General features: G+C 36.4%; 2 protein-coding genes across 2 annotated transcripts; one reads left to right on the plus strand and one right to left on the minus strand.

Moving 5' to 3' along the window:
- Window positions 1-1,745: 1,745 nt before the first annotated feature.
- Pcif1 (Phosphorylated CTD-interacting factor 1) lies at window positions 1,746-10,734 on the minus strand. Its single transcript, XM_014237603.3, has 7 exons — window positions 10,542-10,734; window positions 5,756-6,559; window positions 5,204-5,683; window positions 4,341-5,139; window positions 3,679-3,804; window positions 3,486-3,614; window positions 1,746-3,415 (listed from the first exon to the last, which is right to left on the minus strand). The coding sequence occupies exons 2-7, from the start codon at window positions 6,468-6,470 to the stop codon at window positions 2,698-2,700; spliced, it is 2,967 nt and encodes a 988-aa protein (XP_014093078.3). The 5' UTR covers window positions 6,471-6,559; window positions 10,542-10,734; the 3' UTR covers window positions 1,746-2,697.
- A 1,175-nt stretch (window positions 10,735-11,909) lies between these two features.
- Window positions 11,910-18,126, plus strand: LOC106619499 (uncharacterized). Its single transcript, XM_014237596.3, has 3 exons — window positions 11,910-15,755; window positions 15,877-16,723; window positions 17,360-18,126. Exons 1-3 carry the CDS (start codon window positions 12,018-12,020, stop codon window positions 17,941-17,943), a joined length of 5,169 nt encoding a protein of 1,722 aa, XP_014093071.3. The 5' UTR covers window positions 11,910-12,017; the 3' UTR covers window positions 17,944-18,126.
- Window positions 18,127-18,170: the final 44 nt, after the last annotated feature.

Raw genomic sequence — 18,170 nt, forward strand, 5'->3', positions numbered from 1 at the left:
GCTACAAGAAGGTTAAAATTCAACAAAGGGAAGGCAATTTAATGTTTTATTTACTTAATTTAGTTTATAATATATATACATCAATGGCTTTTGTAGACACCAGGATTGCAAATGAAGCATTAAAAATAAAATCAATTTAATTACAATAATTGTTTTTAATTTTGTAATCCCGAAAATCTTAATTAATAATAGTTTTCAAATTTTTCAATCTCAAATACCGGATTAACAAATTAAAAATTAATTTTTAATCCCAAATAGACGATTGAAAAAAAGTTACCTCTAAATTGGAATTAAAAATTGATCATTTAATTTTTTAACCAATAAACTCGCAGCCCTGGTTTTAATTTTTATGTACATACGTTTTTTTTTATTTTTTTCTTCGATATCTTTATTGTAATGTTTTATGTTATATCTTTTGTCAAGTCGTTAGACAATGAGAAGTTAGCGACAATTTTTATTGTTTTAAAATTAAACTGAATTTATATGATTTGTATATATACATTTTTTGTACCTTTAGCATTATTATTAGTTAAGCTAAAATTGCTTAAAATCTTAAAATTTCCATGTAATATATGTACACTCGTTTGCTTATTGCGATTTGCGCATGCGCATTAATTTCAATGTTCATATTAGATTAAAAGTATTATGCATAACTTAAAGCATATAGTGGTTTAATCTTACACATATTTTTTTTTAATGTGCAACTTATGTAAGTTTTTTCCTTATTAATTGCTACAGACCTTCGTGTCTTCGCTTCTTGTCTTCGCATTTATAGTAGGCGAAAATGGTTTTGTTTGGAATATATGTATGGTATATGCGCTTAAAAACGTCTAAAAATCATGCGTGATTTCAGGTAAATATCGCTTATAAAACTGTTTACAGTTTGTAAACCAAAATTGAGTTGCATGTTTTTACATTTTAGTAAACCTTCAAAATCCGAAAATACCGGATTGAAAAGTAAAAAAAATTAATCGCCAAAAATTGTATTAAAAAGTAAACAAACATTTAATCACAAACTTATAGTTAAAAATTCAAAGCAAAAACTTATTTTTGTAGAATTTAAATTTTTGCGTTTGCGTACTTCGTGTTGTACAATTGTAGTTATATTTTGAAAAGGTAGGCTTATTTTTTACTAAAATATCAATTTAGCCCTTTTTGTTTTATTTATATTAAATTAATTAATTAATTTTTAAATTTAGTGTTTCAGTTGAAAATATTAAAATCTTTCCCTTTTTTCTCTTATCATTACAACTTTTAATTTGAAGAATATTTTTTTATTTGTTACTCCAATTTTTAAATTAAATTTTAAAATTTTATTATTAAATAAAATATTTAAATTAAAAATTTTCAAAACAGAGAACTAAATTTTTAAACTCAAAATCGGAATACAAAATGCTTCAGCTTAAAAGTAAAATTTTCAATTATTAAATTAAAAAATTAAATTTTCAGAATTAAATTGATTTAGAATTGAAAATTAAATTTTTATATTACAATTGTAATATATTGTAATACAATTACAATTACAGATGTATCATTATAATTGTAATTTTTTTATTTAAATTGTAATTAAAATCCCCAAAATTGGAATTAGTTGTTGAAAATCTAATTTTTAATCAAACATTTTGGGATCTAAAAGTTTACAAGCCTGGTTGCTCTTCACATATGTTATCGGCTGTACACTAGGCTAGCAAAATGTATATAGTTTTTTTTTTAAAGAAATTGCCGTTGAAATAAAAAACTTAAAATTGTACATATTCAGCAGTTTCTAAAAAAATGTGTTCGGTTTTATTAAATTTTCATTAAATAGCGCGTTAATGCAGCCATATCTTGTTGTTTTCTGTTTACATTTCTATTACAGCTAATATAAACAGTTATTACAATTATGCTATTTGTTGCATCAACTTGATTTAATTAACTAACTCCTACTTTATATTACTGCACGCATTATATTACCGTTATTATTTACAATGCAAAAGTGTCTTTGAACCCGCCCAAGTCAAAATAAAAACAAAATATTTAGAAAATTTGATTATTTTACATTTATAATTAATTATAAGCTTTCGTTTACAAAAAGTTTGTTTCAATTTTGTAGCTTAAAGCGTTTAGTTTAACTTATAATAAAATTCAAAAATGTTATTCGTCAACTGAAAAAACAAAAGTTTAATCTTTTAGTAAATACCATTTTATATATGTAGATATATTAGTGTAAAAATTGCATAAAAAGAGAGAAAAAAAGTTAAGAGACAAAAAAATTGCATTAATCTGCTATTTGACGCAGCAGTTGCGTGAACTGTAGCTGTAGCATTAAATAATATTTTTTTTTATACCTGTATGTACATTACTAATAAATAGACAAAAGTGCGCTGTGTTGGTGCACACTAAATTTTAATGGTATATCTTTAAAAAGAATTCAATTCTTTAGCATTACCTTTTTTTACTTTTTCTAAAACTAACGCTAATTTTTCAATTGTTTTATTTTTATTTTTTTTTTTTTGCATTTCACTTTTTCGTCTAAATAAATAAATTACATTAGTGCAAAAATAAATAAGGACAATTGCGAGTTGAGCCATTGAATTTAGCAACAGTGCTTAGTAAACATAATTAAGCATGTTTACTTTGCATTGAGTAGATTAGTCGCTGTTTCAACTCACTGTCGTTATTTAAACACCAAGCCTGCAGAAGGCCACCAAACCCAGTTTAAACCGCAGAATTGATAACGGTTTGACCGGCATTATTGCCCAGCGCGTTGCCACCACTTCCCGACGTCACACCACCAATATTGTTGCCTGATGTTGAAGCAGCCACTAAACTGGCGAATGCACCACTCGCTGCCGTGGCGGTTGCTGTAATAGATACGGAAGTGCTGCCGATAATATCTGAAATACCGCCGACACCTGATGCAGCCGGTGAAAGCGACATTGAGGATGATGAAGGCGACGAGCATGCACTTTGTATGCTCATAGCGGGCGAACCGGTCGATGATGTGGCCATATTTGGTGGTGTATGCGGTGAAAGTGGTGCGCACGTTGAATGCAACGAACTATTGCCGCTGCTGCCAGAAGTGTTGTTGCTACTAGCTGTATTTGTATTACCAGTTGATGTCGCTGCTGCTGCTGATGTGGTGGCATTTGTGTTGACATTATTGTTAATATTGCCAACACTTAGATTGTTGTTATTGTTGTTGTTGCCGAGCGTATTTGCAGCGGTGGCTTGATGTGTTACCGCTTGTGGTGGTGATGAAGCAGCTGCAGCTGCTGCGGCCGCTGCACGTTCACGCTCACGATCGCGTTGCGGCCGAAAAGCTTCACGCAATGCCTCTACACGATTCTCGTTGGGACCCCAACGCGCATGACCGGCGCTATTCTGCAGCCATACCACCTGTGTGCCCTGCATGCATTTGACATTGACGTCGGCTCTGTAGCAATAAATTGTAGATAATTATTTAAAAACAGTTCGGCAATTTGGAAAAAAGCGCAAGCACTTACTTTGGTATGATGTGTTGATAACCGTGGCGATATTCGTGTGCCATGCCCAATACCACCATTGAACGACGCTTAAACATACTCTCTTCTAGTTTCGCAATGCTCTTCCATTCGGGCAAGAATATGATGAAACTGTCGAAATGGCATAAGCTAAATTGTATTTCTACTACGAAAACAAATTTTATTTACAAATCACCTCAATGGTTCCATAGAATCCGTGAGCAATTTATCGATATGCAATAAAGCTCTATCCATAAGTTCTTCACAATATGGTGGATTTACTTGGAAAGAACCAGAAACTGGTTTGAAATCGAGAAATGGCCTAAAATTAAAAAAAAGAAACGTTAACTTCGGTTGCACCGAAACTTTAATACCCTTCACAGATACAAAAAATTCCATAAGAGAATTTGATTGTGATCTTTTAGTTTGTATGGCAGCTATATGCTATAGTGGTTCGATATCGGCAGTTCCGCCAAATGAGCAGCTTCTTGGTGAGATAAGGACGTGTGTTAAGATCAATATCTCAAAAACTGACTAGACAAACCGACGCACATGGCTAAATCGACTCAGCTCGTCATGCTGATCAATAATATATTTTTTATATTGTCTTCGACGTTTCATACTTAGTATTAAAAACTACGTGGCCAACTTAATATAACCACTTCAAGTATGAGCGCGTAATTGTAACGGGTGGGTCCTCGTCTTAGTTAAGCGTTTACGAGATATTCATCGCCAAACATCAATGCATATATATATATTTTTTTTTAATTATAAGTGACCGTTTTAGTACTAATCCTACTGTTCAGGGTATAAATAGTAAATACACAACAGTTACTTCAGCTTTTAGCTGCTACTTACCCCCTGGAACCGAAATACGCATCGGTATCGGCGAATGACGAGCAGTATTGCCGGAAATATGAGTTAAAAGGCGACGCAAAACATTCAAAACTAACGCCGAACTGTCTATGCAAGCACTCGAAAACTGGCACAGGCAACGATGCTTGCGTCATTTCTGCCTCTTGTGAAGAATTTAAAGCATTGCCCAGGAACGTCTGGTAGCGCTTAAGTAGACACCAAACACGTCCAATGAACAAATCAAATTTCTTATCATCGAAACAGTTGTGGCGATAGAGTTGTTCAAGCTTTTGTAGATGTGTTAAATTAATATACTGCGCATCGGGTTGATTATGTGTGCTAGGCGTATACTTAATAATCATGTGATCACGATCTTGTACATACTCAATGGCTGGCATGCGTGGTGATGGCACAGCAAATTGTATGGGATAGCACCAGACTTTCTTCAGGTGCGGTGGTGGTGGTGGTGGTGTTGGTTCTGGTATGCCGTGCTCTTTGAGTAGTTGCATATGACGTTCACGTATTTTACGCGCATGCTCGGCACTCAAATGATAGATTTTAATGCAGAGCGCTTCTACGGAACTCTTAACGGTCTCGACAAGATGTGGCTCACATTGACGCTTCAAATGCGCTAGGCGATCTTGAAAGTCCTCATAACTGGCGCCAACAGTGCGGCGCAACCATTGGAAGGTGTCTTCGACATTCCACTTAACGACCTTTTTACTTTCGGCTGGCGCTGAACGTGACTCAATAATCTGTTTCGCGGCTTCGGCATAACGTGATAATTGCTTGCGTGCATCACCTGTATTATAGAAAAGAGTTGATCACTAACAATTTTTATTTTAATAAGCATATCAATAATTTACCTGTAAATTTCGGTTTGACAATTTTAATGGGTATGTCAGCCATAATTTCCCTATACATGGATGGCGATATTTCTGGGTTACAGTTACTTGGTAATAACGGATCGCAACCATTGTCAATTACTTTACGCTCCATTAGCCAGCGGTTGAAGGAGTCTTTCGGCGCCTTGATATTTTCACGTCGCATACAGAGATCTTCATAGGTTTTCACCAGCTTCATTGTGTAAGCGGCACGTAGAGCTTCAATTTCGGGATGTGGTTGTGGTAATAATGTTGGTGGTCGCTCTACAATTACGGCATTCGTGCAAATCTCTAAATCCCATGGACCAGCCAACACAAACTTTTTCAATGGCGGATGTTGTTGTTGTGGATGTAGATGCATATCGTCGGATGGTCGACGCTTTAAATTTGGATGTTGTATATGATGTGGGTGATGCGGTAAGCCCGGATTTATAGGCGGTTGACCACCACTGTGACATATGCCTTTATAGGAAAATATTAAAACAAAAAAATCAAAATTCTACACTTTTTTGCCTTTTTCCCCAACAAACCTACCCAAAGGATCTGTAAGTGGATCGAATGGACGCGCACCGGGCATTTCCCACAATGATTCGCCGGTTATTTTATTCCAGTAATATGGTCGATTTTCGCGTTTTGACCAGAATTTTCGCCAACCCTGATTCACAAGTTCGGCTGTCAATTCCTCGCCATAACCAGCACTATGCATAGCAGGTGGTCCCTGCGTGGGCGTATGTGCCATCATACCATCTAACGGTGGTGCACTTGTTTTTGTCGGTGTCGATGGCGATGCACAACCGGCTGCAGGTGAGCTGCCGCCAGACATATTACCCATACCAAAACCATTGGGATCACCCATTGTGATGCCGGCTGTGCCAACAGCATTTACTGCGCTCGTAATGCCAACAGCACCCCCTATTAAAGTATTACCGCCCGGTTGTATGTTTTGCAATGTTGTCAAATTCGGTGTGTTTCCAATGCCCAAACCCACAGCACCACTAGAACCGATAATGTTCGTGGTAGACGTAGTGTTGAGCACGTTAGCATTGGCTGACGATGAGGATGAGGAAGCGGTCAATTGGTCCCAAGCACTTTGGGCGCTGCTTGATGGTTGAGGCATTGTTGGCATGCCGATCATTGGATTAACACTCCCAGTAGAGGCGATAACTGACTGTGGCATTATGTTTGAGTTGAGTGGGGACAAATGTTGTGGAGACATGCTGTGCATATTGAGGTTGTTGTTAGCTGCCATTTTGATGCCTTAATCCGTAGCGACAGCAGACGATTCCCAAATCGTAAGCTGTGGCAAAACTTAAGACGAATGCTTACGTTAAATTTAAACTGCAAAAATAAGCAAATTATTTGTAGATTAGTAAAGTAAATAATGTATATATGTATGTTTAATATATACAACTGTGTTTGAAATAATAGCTCATTGAATCATTATAATTTAAAATAAAGCTTAAATAATTAGTACTTCGTCGAATGACCTGCGCATATCCTAGGCATGGAGTCCACCAAACATCTGCATTTCTCGAGAGGAAAGGCCTTCCACGCCTTCTTCACAACCCTCCATACCTGCACATGCCGTGGTCGAAGTTATGGCAACTTTTTTGGGCGTTTAATTTTTTTTTTAGGTCTAAAATGGCTTTTCTCGGGCCAAAGCCACATTCCTCAACTGTGACCGCAAAAGAGCAAATGAATGAAAATTGGCACAACTCCCGAGTGAATCTACGATAAACTTGTAAGACTTTCCTTCCTCCAAAAATTTTCTAATGAGATTTCGATTTTCTTTAGAGCAGTGACTGGCACGGCCCATTTTTGCAAAAGAAATATGTATGTTTTCAAACAAAAAGTGCGATGTATTCACTAAAGAACTGTTGAATCAATTGACATTACTTAAAATTCTCGCATTTCAGTCAAATTCTTTCAAATAATATGAATATTTCGCTTGAACCGCTATTTCAAATCACATTTAAAAAAAAAAATTATGTATGTAACAGATACATAAACGGGACTTCATGAATGTAATAACTGTTACAAAAATCAATTTGAACGCTGAGTGCCAATATTTGGGCCTATGTTGAGGGATATATGTTACATAAGTATGTACAGGTATATATATTTATAAAGCAAGAGATTTACGAACACTGTCCTTTAACAGTTGCATCTAGTTTTAACCGGTGAACTGACCTAAATTTTACCGCAGCAACAAGTTATTAAGTTACGCTGACACAATAACGTTAGATCAGTTGTTATTTTTTTTAGTTTTTAAAATGGAAATAGAAAAAATCAAAGGCGGTGTCAATCAACCGAATAATTGTTTTTGTATACATCTTATTGGATTAAAAAAAAATCGACATAAATACACAACTGCATTTTATTTTGCCCATTAACGTCATAATCGCAATCGCAGAAAATTTTTGAGCAGACAATTTGATTAAAGCATGAGTGTATAAATGCACGAGCCAACTTGTAGAAGGTATAAACAATTTTTGAAATTTCTTTTAATGAGTATAAAGCGTTAACACTTAAGCAAAATGCGGCAGTCAGTGGCAAGCACTCAAAGCGGAAAGCTTAAAAACACATACAACTCTTCTGGTGTATTTAATAACCATAAGGTAGGAGGATAGGAAATTTTAAGAACAGGTGATAAGGAAAAAAAAATTAAAAACATATAATAAAAATACAAAAATTAAGTGCCAAATAGTTCAAACGACCTTCAGGAAATCAATACAGAAACATGCTATACGTCAGAGTTCAACGGTCACATGTTACTATGATGACATTACCAACGAGAAAAAAACAATGCGCGACGGTTAAATTTAATTATGTAGCAAAATAAATAGAGATACGTTTCCTGACGATATCTATAGAGCAAAAAATTCACTTTACCAGTTAATAATATAAAATATGCGGTGAGTTAAACTAATAAAATTTTGAGTGCTTTGTACTGAGAGCTTTGAGAAAAAAATATATACTCAACAAACAGAGTAATAAAAGAGAATATATTTATAGCCTACTGAGCGCTGAGATTGTCATCGCACAAATAACATTTTTTTCCATTGGGACACAAGCAATAAAAATATTTAAATAAGACTAAAACAGAGAAAGGAGTACAAAATAAACACACATGCATATGGCAACTGAGTGGAATTGGAGCGCGATTAGATACCCTCTACATACCATATACGAGCATGTGCATCGTCGTATAAGAAAAACCAACAACCGAAGAGTATATCGTCGCAACCACCGGCAAAACCAAACACAAACAACTCAAAAAATGAGAGTGAAAAATCAATGTGGAAAAGAAGTGAATATTATTGCTATTGAATCGCTTTTAAATCAGATGTCTTTCAGAATTCAAACTTGATGGTTGGGGTGTACTTCAAGTGGAAGCACTGCAAAAATCAACTATACGGGTAGTTATAAATTTATATGCATTTCAAAAGCGCGAGTGGTTTATTATTAGCAATTGGATTTAATATCGCTCGGAAAAAATTAAGGTTGAAGTGAAATAACAATTAGCATAAAAAGAATGGAGTAGCTCTACAGAATGCAACTCGTTGCTGAATATTTTGAATAAAAAATTCGGATATAGAAATTTTGGATTGAAATTTGAATCGGAACATGATTCTTAGTTCATGTATGCTAATTTTGTAACGTTTTGATGCTATCAGCTGTTTAGTTTATACTTTTTTTTTACTTTCGACTTCTTCAAACATTACTTACTTTTTATTTATTTTGATTTTCTTATCTTTTTGGCACATTGTATACACACACATACATAGTATATACATACAAAAAATATTTACCAAATTTTATGGTAACTAACGAAATTAAATAAATAAATAATGGTTCCGAAATAATACATTAAGTACCAAATATAAAAATTAAAGTAACTCTTTAAAGCATAAAAATTGTAATAACTTTATTCAATAATAAATCTTTTAATACTTTTTATAAAATTTAATAAAATTAGCATAAAAATAATTACAGAACGTTTTGGAGATTTCTCTCTTTTCATATATCGCATACATTTTTGCACTTCCCTACAAATATATTTACCAGCGCTCATACTTCCAGTCGTAATTACCAAACAAATCAGTATATCAATAATACAATATATTATTTGTGAAGCTATAAATTACTAAATAAGAACATATAAATATATACATACATACGTATTTATACATAATGCAGGTAGAAATAATTATAGAGAGCCGCATAAGAAATCTCCAATAAGAAAAGAGTATCACGGCTAATGGCACACCACGTCACCAACACACCACTTCATACAAACAACAAACGGCAGAAAGGTATAAATGGGCAGAAAAAGATAAATAGACAAAGTGTATACGGAAAATGCGAAAGCGAATAGCAAAACAAAATTTGTGTGTTTTTTTCTTGCCTACTAGTTTGCGGCACTTAATTGTTGGTTTGTATTTGCGTATGTAAATGTTGACAGCGCAAGTACACAAGGCATAAATCAGAGATGACGATAAATTGTTGGAATGCTCGTGTTACTTTTTGACGAACGTGTACTAATAGTAATAGTAGTGCATATGGAATATTTCAATTAAATGCTTTTTACTAAAATTTGTTTGTTATTGTAATGTTTTGTAAATATATAATTTAAAAAAATTTAACAACTGTAAAAGTTTTATTTTATGTTAATATTGGTGTAAAAAGTTTTAATTGTAAAAAAAAATAAATATTACTGAATAACTAAAAAAAATTGTTTATATGTTTTTAGCATAAACACAGTAGATGTTCAAGGGTTAAAGTTGGCTACGTCACATAATGGCGCGCTTTTTCAGCAATCCGCAATTAGTTGTAAACATACAATTTTAGCCATTCATAACATAATTTTCAAAGAATTTATACGAAACTTATATTTTGACCACCAAAGTTTAGTGAAAAATTTATGTAAAATATGTTTTGCATATCCCTTTTGTCGACAAAAATTTCTCTACACTTTCTTTTTATATGTGCCCGCCACTACCGAACAGCGATTTGTACACTGACCCACCAACAGCTACCGCTCGCCTCTTCAATGAGGCAAACAACGAATAGAAATTTTCCTTTCAACCAGAATCAGCACCAACAATATTGTAATTTTTTAATTTTTTAGCGCTTTAACTGTAAACAATGATTTATGTGGAAAATGTTTAATGCCATGTACGCTATAGGAAAAACATATTTTCACTGCTCAATTGGAAACGCTTCGTGTGGAATTTTTTCAAAAAATTTTTTCCACTTTTCGATGTGTACATTTTTCACATAGGTGGTGTACATTCTTATTGCAGGCAGCAGCACTCACCGTTTCTACGCTCGAATTTACAATATAATTAACTAACACTCGCTGTTGTTTATAAACATTTATAGTATCGTTATTGTGCACCGAAAGCACACAACAAATTTACGAAAATTTTACAGCAAAATTGAATGTGAAAAATACGTGCGCAACTCTTGGATCGTATCCGTCACCACCATTTGCAATAAAAATTTCATCTGCGCTATGTTCGTTTTCACCGAACATTCATTCGGCTCGACAGTGTTGCGTGTTAGCATGTTAGGGTTGCTCAGAGTTCACCAGTTAACAAGGTTGCATTGTACAATTGTGAAGTTATTATTTAATTTATAAAAAATTTAATTAAATTTCAAGTCCGAAACGAAATAGAGTGTAAAATATATTTGGTAAGAGTTTGTTCATTCTTCATCGAAATCGTATGCCCATTTATATTGGTTATTTAAATTTATTGTGAACATTTACAGTTTTTTTTGTAGTAGAATAGGAAATTCCTTTACAAATTTTATTTTCCCGCCGGAACTGTTTGTTAAGCGCACAAAACCAATTACCGTTCAGTGTAAATGCTGTCTGTGTGCGATATTCTCATGGTAATGAAATAAATCGCCTTTTTTTTATTTATTTAATTATTATGTTGACGTGACGTTTATTAACTAAAGTGCGCAGAACTCGTTTATACATAATAGGAAGAGGAAAGAATTAAGTACTCGAACGTAGATCAGAAACTTATTGCATATTGCCTTTGAAGTGCGGAGCCACAGTAAGTAATATGTACAATGAACACTACATAAGAAATATGTACAAACATACGTTAAAAAAACCAAGAAAACATTTTAACTTAGGTTGCACCCTTCAAAATAAAACAAAAATTCCATAAAATCTTTATTTTGATCTATCTGTTTGTATGGCAGTTATATGCTATTCTGGTTCGATCTGAAAAATTAGAACCGATAGTGTAGCGTTGCTTTGGGCAATAATCTCAGCCAAATTTCGTTAAGATCTCTTGTCAAATAAAAAAGGAGGAGGACTTGAGTTTGTTCGATCAATTTGTATGGCAGCTATATGTTAAGGTGGTCCGATAATGGCCTTAGTTTTATATTGATATCTGGAAAACTGAGGGCCTAGTTCTCGTATATACAGACAGACAGACGCACATGGTTAAATCTACTCAGCCCGTCACGCTGTCCATTTCGATATATGCTTTATAGGATCTGCGACGTTTCCTTTTGGGTGTTACAAACGTCGTTGCAAACTAAATATACCCTGTTCAAGGTATAAGTGCTTGCTTAAGATCATGTTCGAAAAACCGTTTAATCAAATGTGAAATAGTGATGAATATAAAAATTAAATAAGTGTGCCACTTTTCCTTTATCTCTCATTATTAGAAGTGAGAAATAGTGGAAAGAAAATTTTCCATTTTACATATTGAATACAAATTTTAAAAATATTTTTGTTACGTATACATATATTTTATATTAAATAAAAAGAATGCCGACATTAAGGAAATCCAGTTACTACAACCAACCGAAAGCATCTGTTCAAGAGATTAAATTAAGCACCCACAGCACTAAATCCAATACGAGTGCTCGAGAAGAACTTGTGAAAAAACGTTCAACAACCACTAAACCCTTTAAACGTGTAACTAAACCTTTGTATGAAATTTGTGAATCCACACAGAATTTGCTCAAGGATAGATCAGACATCAGCATTGCGGATAAATGCACAGAAAAAACTAAACCATACATTAATGTACCGATTATTCAACTACGTTTGTCTGAAGGAGAATCCCAAACGTCCACAACGCCACCAAAACAACGAGGCTACGATTTTACCAGCTCGACTAACTCACATTTTGATGGTTGGCTGGTAGCGGCACCGAAGAAATTCAAACACACCTGTTCGAGTACGCCAACTTCGTCGAAGCGTAAAAGCAGCTCGCTCAGCATACAAACAACGCCACCCCCTAAGGTGTCGGATGACAATCTAGTCACATCACAAGAAATGGTCGACACGCAACATAAAGAATCCGGCGCTAAACGTATGGTTTTTCGCGGACCCGAATGGAAGAAACCATGTCGCGAGAGCGTTGTGGCCGGCGCACCAAAACCATTTATCGGCGCTTGTCCTTTAAATTTTGAAGAGTTTGCTAAATTATCACGTACGCGTCAAAAATTTTTCCTAACACAAGATCCACGTAAAAAATACTGCTTGGTTAATCCGCAGGCTTTGCGTACGAAAGCTTTTTCGGAAAAACGTGAATTCAATATATTGACAAAAACAGTGAAATATGCGGATAATGTTTGCGGTGAGACGCAATCGCAATCGTCAGAGTCTTTCATATGCGATCAAATTGATTTAGAAAATCCTATGCAGCTAGACTTTCAAGGACTCGATTATCGCAAAACTTATCAGGCCGACGAGCAGGATATACAAAATCAGAGTCTTTACCGCAGCATAATGCGGTATATGGAGCGACGACGTGTCAAACAGGAGACGCAGGACAAAGTTGAGGAGGAGCTGCAGAATGAGCGTCTAGCAGTGCCGCAATGCTTCGATGTGCCCGATCGTACACAGCATGAAGATGTGTCAAGTAGTGAGCCGCCAGTGCCGTTTTGCAAACTTTTTCGTTCAGCCGACAAGCCATACAATCAACTAAAAATTGAAGAAGAGAGTCGTAATCGACGCAAGCGTTATAAGAATCTTTATTTAGAACGCAAAGACTTAGCAGAAGAAGTAGATAGAGAAAGAGAAGCGCAAAATAAAATTAATGAGGAGCTCAAACCCACAATGTTAGCTATGCAACATTTTACCGAAGTTTTGAACAGCATAAATGCCGCGTGTGATCCGCAAATTAAGATAGAAGCTTTGCAGCGTAAACCGCCGAAGCCAGCGACCACTTATCCACATACAATGCGGGAAACTAAACAATTTAAAAAAAAGTTAAAAGCACAAAATCGCATCAAACGCGACAATGCGCTTGTTAAAAAGGAATATTATCTAGAGCATTTTGGCAAGTTAAAAGATTATCCGGAAGCGAAAATCGAGCTGAGTAGCGATACGCCAAGGCATGTCAGTGAGAGTCCTGAGCTGAGCGAGCAGTCCAGTGACGATGAAGATGCTATCGAAGTTGGTATACATGGTAGCAATTACCAGCTGCGCGGCTTCCACTTCAAATTGGGCAAAAGCCTGCGCGGCAAGCGACACCAGACTGAAAAAACCGGCGGAACACGCAAGGAAAAAACATGTAAAACACGAGAAGACTGGCTAGCGGAGTTGGTGCAAAAGAAGGATGTTGTAAAAATGGATATTGAAGAGGGCATACCGAAACTGCGTGGCCCAGATGATCCGCAACTGAAGATTTTTCAGCCCCAATTCGGTTATAAGCTACCGCAAATAAAGAGCAGTGCCGTACGTGAGTTTATCGAGAAGCGTCTCGGACGTCACTACGATCGTGATTTACGTAAAAAATTTAAAATGGTGCGGCCACGTCTCGAGTACCCAATTAAAAAGTTCAATCTAATACATTTTCTTTATACCGATCATGCGCACGATTTGAATAAATTCAAAGCGCAACATGCAATGCTGGATGATAAAGTCGAACTAATGAAATTAAATACCACGCTCGAGTATATGGCAGCCAAGGAGAATTTTAAAAAGCAAAAGATGGCCAAGATTAAAGAGAAACGCCTCAAATTGCTAGGTATACCATGTCATGAGGTGAAAAAGTCGAGCTTGCAAACGAAATGCGAACAATCGGATACTAGCACTGATTCCGAATGGGTGCCAACACCGGAGCCGGAGTTGGCCGATCAGGATGAGGAGAATAGAGGGGCGCGTCTAGCTAAAAGTGTGGTACTACCATTAACTATGCGTGGCAACATGCCTGCGCCCAAACATCGCGAAACCACAATACGTCGTCATCCGCGTAAGCCACGTGATTATATCGGTGAGCGTGTGCCTTCGCAACTATTCGATAAAACTGTTGCCGAAGTGCATAAACCGCATTTATTGAAGCTAAAAACCGATGATGTGCATTTCAGTAATTTACATGAGGTGCCAAATCGTGAGTATTCGAAAATCTTCGAAACACGTCACCATCACGATCACTGGAATCATATGCAGCAGAAACTGGTAGATGTACACTATCAGCCGAAAATTGTTAAAGCCGAAGCCACTAAAGGCAAAAGCAAGGAGGATCATGTTGTTATTGAGAATTTTCGTATGGCACAACCGCCATGTAATCAATACGTTGGAATGGATTTGACCATATCAAAATATGATACGAAGGAATTACTTGCCGACTATATGCAAAATACGCGTAAACAATTCACCACCGATAAAACTTTGCGAATCAAGGATTTGTGCCAATCAAAGGATGTTTACTTTCACAGTCGACCAAGCAGCGAAATAGAGGCGCTCAATTTTCCCGGTAGAAAAGAGTATTTGGATTTTTTACATGAAGTACGTAAAGCACTTTATGAAACCAAAGTGAGCGGCGAAGAGGAGGGACAAAAGTTAACTGTGGATCGTGAAGAAATCATACAAGACATTGAAGAGGATCTCAAGAGCATTGAATCGTGTTTAACATCGCTTAGCAGTTCGATCTGCACGAATCTAACTAATGATAGCGGCAGCTTTCTACTAATGGAAGGTAAAACGAAAATTCCACTCGATTATATACGCAAATCGGTGGTGCCTTTTGAGCCGATGAACCGTTGTCGTTTCAAGCTCGAACCGCTCGATATCGAAGCTGAGGAAAATAATCCCTTCAAAGTATTGCCATTCACCGGACAGGGCAAGGCACAAAATGAGCTTAACGCCGCCAAAGATAGTTTCTTCACATTCAATACACGTCTACAAAATGGTTTGCGTTTGCGCCTCGAGGTGCCGGTGGAGGATGTGCGTCAAAAATTGATTGGACGCGGCGAGCACAAGTACCGCAGTGTTGTGACGACAGACATCGATGAGAACTATGTGGATGAATTGAAAAATCGACCGCCCGTGAAGATGTTCAGTTTCAAAACGGGCAGCTCATTTATTAAGGATGCCTTGCGTTTGAAATTCGAATCTATGCTTATACAAGGTCAAATAGTACGCACCAAAATCTATGATCGTCTGAACGAGCATCATTGGGAAAATATGATGCGCTTGAAGTTGCTATATGAAAAACTATTTGCTAAGTGGGAGAAACGTGAATATGAATCGGCTATGTCGGTGGTGCATAAGGTTGGTAGAATCCCCTGGCTCAAGTCCAAAAACGTCGTATAAAAGTAGCAATACCATTCTATGCATTACTCATCACTCATCACTTTTGCAAGCATTATAGTTACCAAAACTTCTTTCTTAGGTGAAATCATATTACGATCGAACAGATGCTCTCAAGCGCGAATTTCGTGAATTGGAACGTCAACAAATCGTACTCAATATGGATATCGTTTTTATTGAAGGTCATTGGATACGACGTATTATGTTGCAGAACTTTCATTATCTTCTTGGTGATTCCGAATGGCGTTACGAAAATGATTGGATACATCGTATCGAAAAGGTTTCGCAGCGTGGTTCCGAGTGCGAAGAGGATGAAGAGTATGGTGAGGAAGAAGATGGTGAAGAAGGCGAAGATTGTAACAAGACAACTATTGAATTGGAGAATTTCGAAGAGTCTATAATGAAGCGCAACACCGTAAACATACGTAAACGTGATAAAGATGACGCATGGGCAATTAAGAGTTACTACGAGGATGTCTATATGCAGAATTTACATCCAATACTGATTGTATTCCCCAACGCGGATAGTTTTATGCGCGGCATTGAGAATTTAAAAATTAAAACCTTTGTCTTGCTACTCGAAATGCACTTCACACTATCCATACACACCGAACTGCAGAGCCGTTTGGAAATGTTTGAAGTGTGGTGTTTGGAAGATTTGCGTGAGAAACAATCGTATGTGTCGCGTAAATGCGCAAAGCTATATTTTATGTCCGATCGTGCGGCGGATATGAAACTACGCACATTGGATTTCCTGTCGGAACCAGTTGAAAGTTCATTCAATGATGAAGCTTTTATCAAACATCGTGCGGTCATTATAGAAGTGTGGCGCGAAATTGTACCTGAAAATATGCGCAGCGGTGGCGGGGACGATCTCGAGCCATTGGAAATGGTGGCCATGATTTCGGAGGTCACAATGGAATTAATATGTAAGTCTTGAAAATTTTACATGGGTGTTTTATAAAAGATTGAGTGGTGAATATGCAGAGGTCAGGACTTTAATAGATTACAAAGAAACCAATGGACTAGTGAACTAATGCTTTTGCGTTTTAGTGTTAGATCTCTGTACTTCGCCTGAGCTTAGCAGGCGCTGATCAACAACTAGCTCCTTTGCGACTGCGAGATCCTTCTAGCCTAGTACAGAACGCAGGAGATCGATTGAACTACTTGCCCTCCGTAAGCTTCATCTTGCCGCTATCGTAAGAGTTTCTTAGTGCTCATTGTCGAATAAGCGGGCATGCCGTAAAACTGAAAATTTTATCGGACGCTAACTGAAGTTGTATGGACAAAGGTGAAGTGGGAACATCCAAGCACATTCTCAATGTCCAGCTTTTGCAAGGCATCTCGACGAACCTGGCGAAGAGGGATCCGTTTTTTTTTTATATCGACCTTTTAACCTAACCTAATCTAAGGAACTAACTAACTAGAGTGTGCGAACGATTAGTACATACACACGTATAAACCAGAATACAACACATATGAGATTAGACAAGACTAGCTTTCCACACATCTTGACTCTAACTGCAAGTGTATACGTCATTACAACTTCCCTATTATGATTCCAGCTAAATTCGAATCGATACCTGTTGAGGAAAGTCGTCGTATTGAGGCACAATTGCGTCGGCGTCGTGCTTATGATCGTAAAATCTCTCGGCAAGCATATTTAGTAGAGAAACGCATCGAGAGTGAAATGAAAAAGGTGCGTCGTAATTTAGAACCACCCTATGTGAAGCCGAAGCGTAAAGGCAATTTACCGCGCTTTATTATCAAAAAGAAGGAAAAGAAAATCTCTTTCAAGGAGCAACGCGTTACCGAGCATACGAAATTCTTCTTCCGCGCATTTCACGATGAGGGTGACGTTATGCAATTGCACGATGCGCGCGATAGTATTGGAGTAATGGACACCATACAAGAGCAAATCGTGCCATTTTATTTCGATCATTTCCTTAAATTGAATGGCTACACACCAAATTACAATTTCAAAACTAATGTGGAATTACGTGATGGACCTGAAGCTTCACGTGTGGCATTGCGTTCGCTGGTGCCAGAAATTTTGGAAAAACTCGATAAGTGGGAGCTTGTACGCAAGCGCATCATGGACGACAACATACAACGCAATCCCAGAATGTATGAAAACGTGCGTTTCTGAATAGTTGGCATTCTCTTATAAAATTTAGGCCTATATGCATATGTATGTATGTACACACTTATATTTTCGTATATGTATGCTTTTCAATACATTTCTGTCCTAAAAAATTTCAAAATATGATAATATGATAATTGGCTTTATAAATAATATATATTCATAATATATATCTCCTTTACAATATTATCCATTGCTGATACTGTTTTTGTGATTGTAAATTAATTCTTCGA

The sequence above is a fragment of the Bactrocera oleae genome, chromosome 6 (assembly GCF_042242935.1).
Source record: "Bactrocera oleae isolate idBacOlea1 chromosome 6, idBacOlea1, whole genome shotgun sequence".
In the NCBI taxonomy this organism is placed as follows: Eukaryota; Metazoa; Arthropoda; class Insecta; order Diptera; family Tephritidae; genus Bactrocera; species Bactrocera oleae.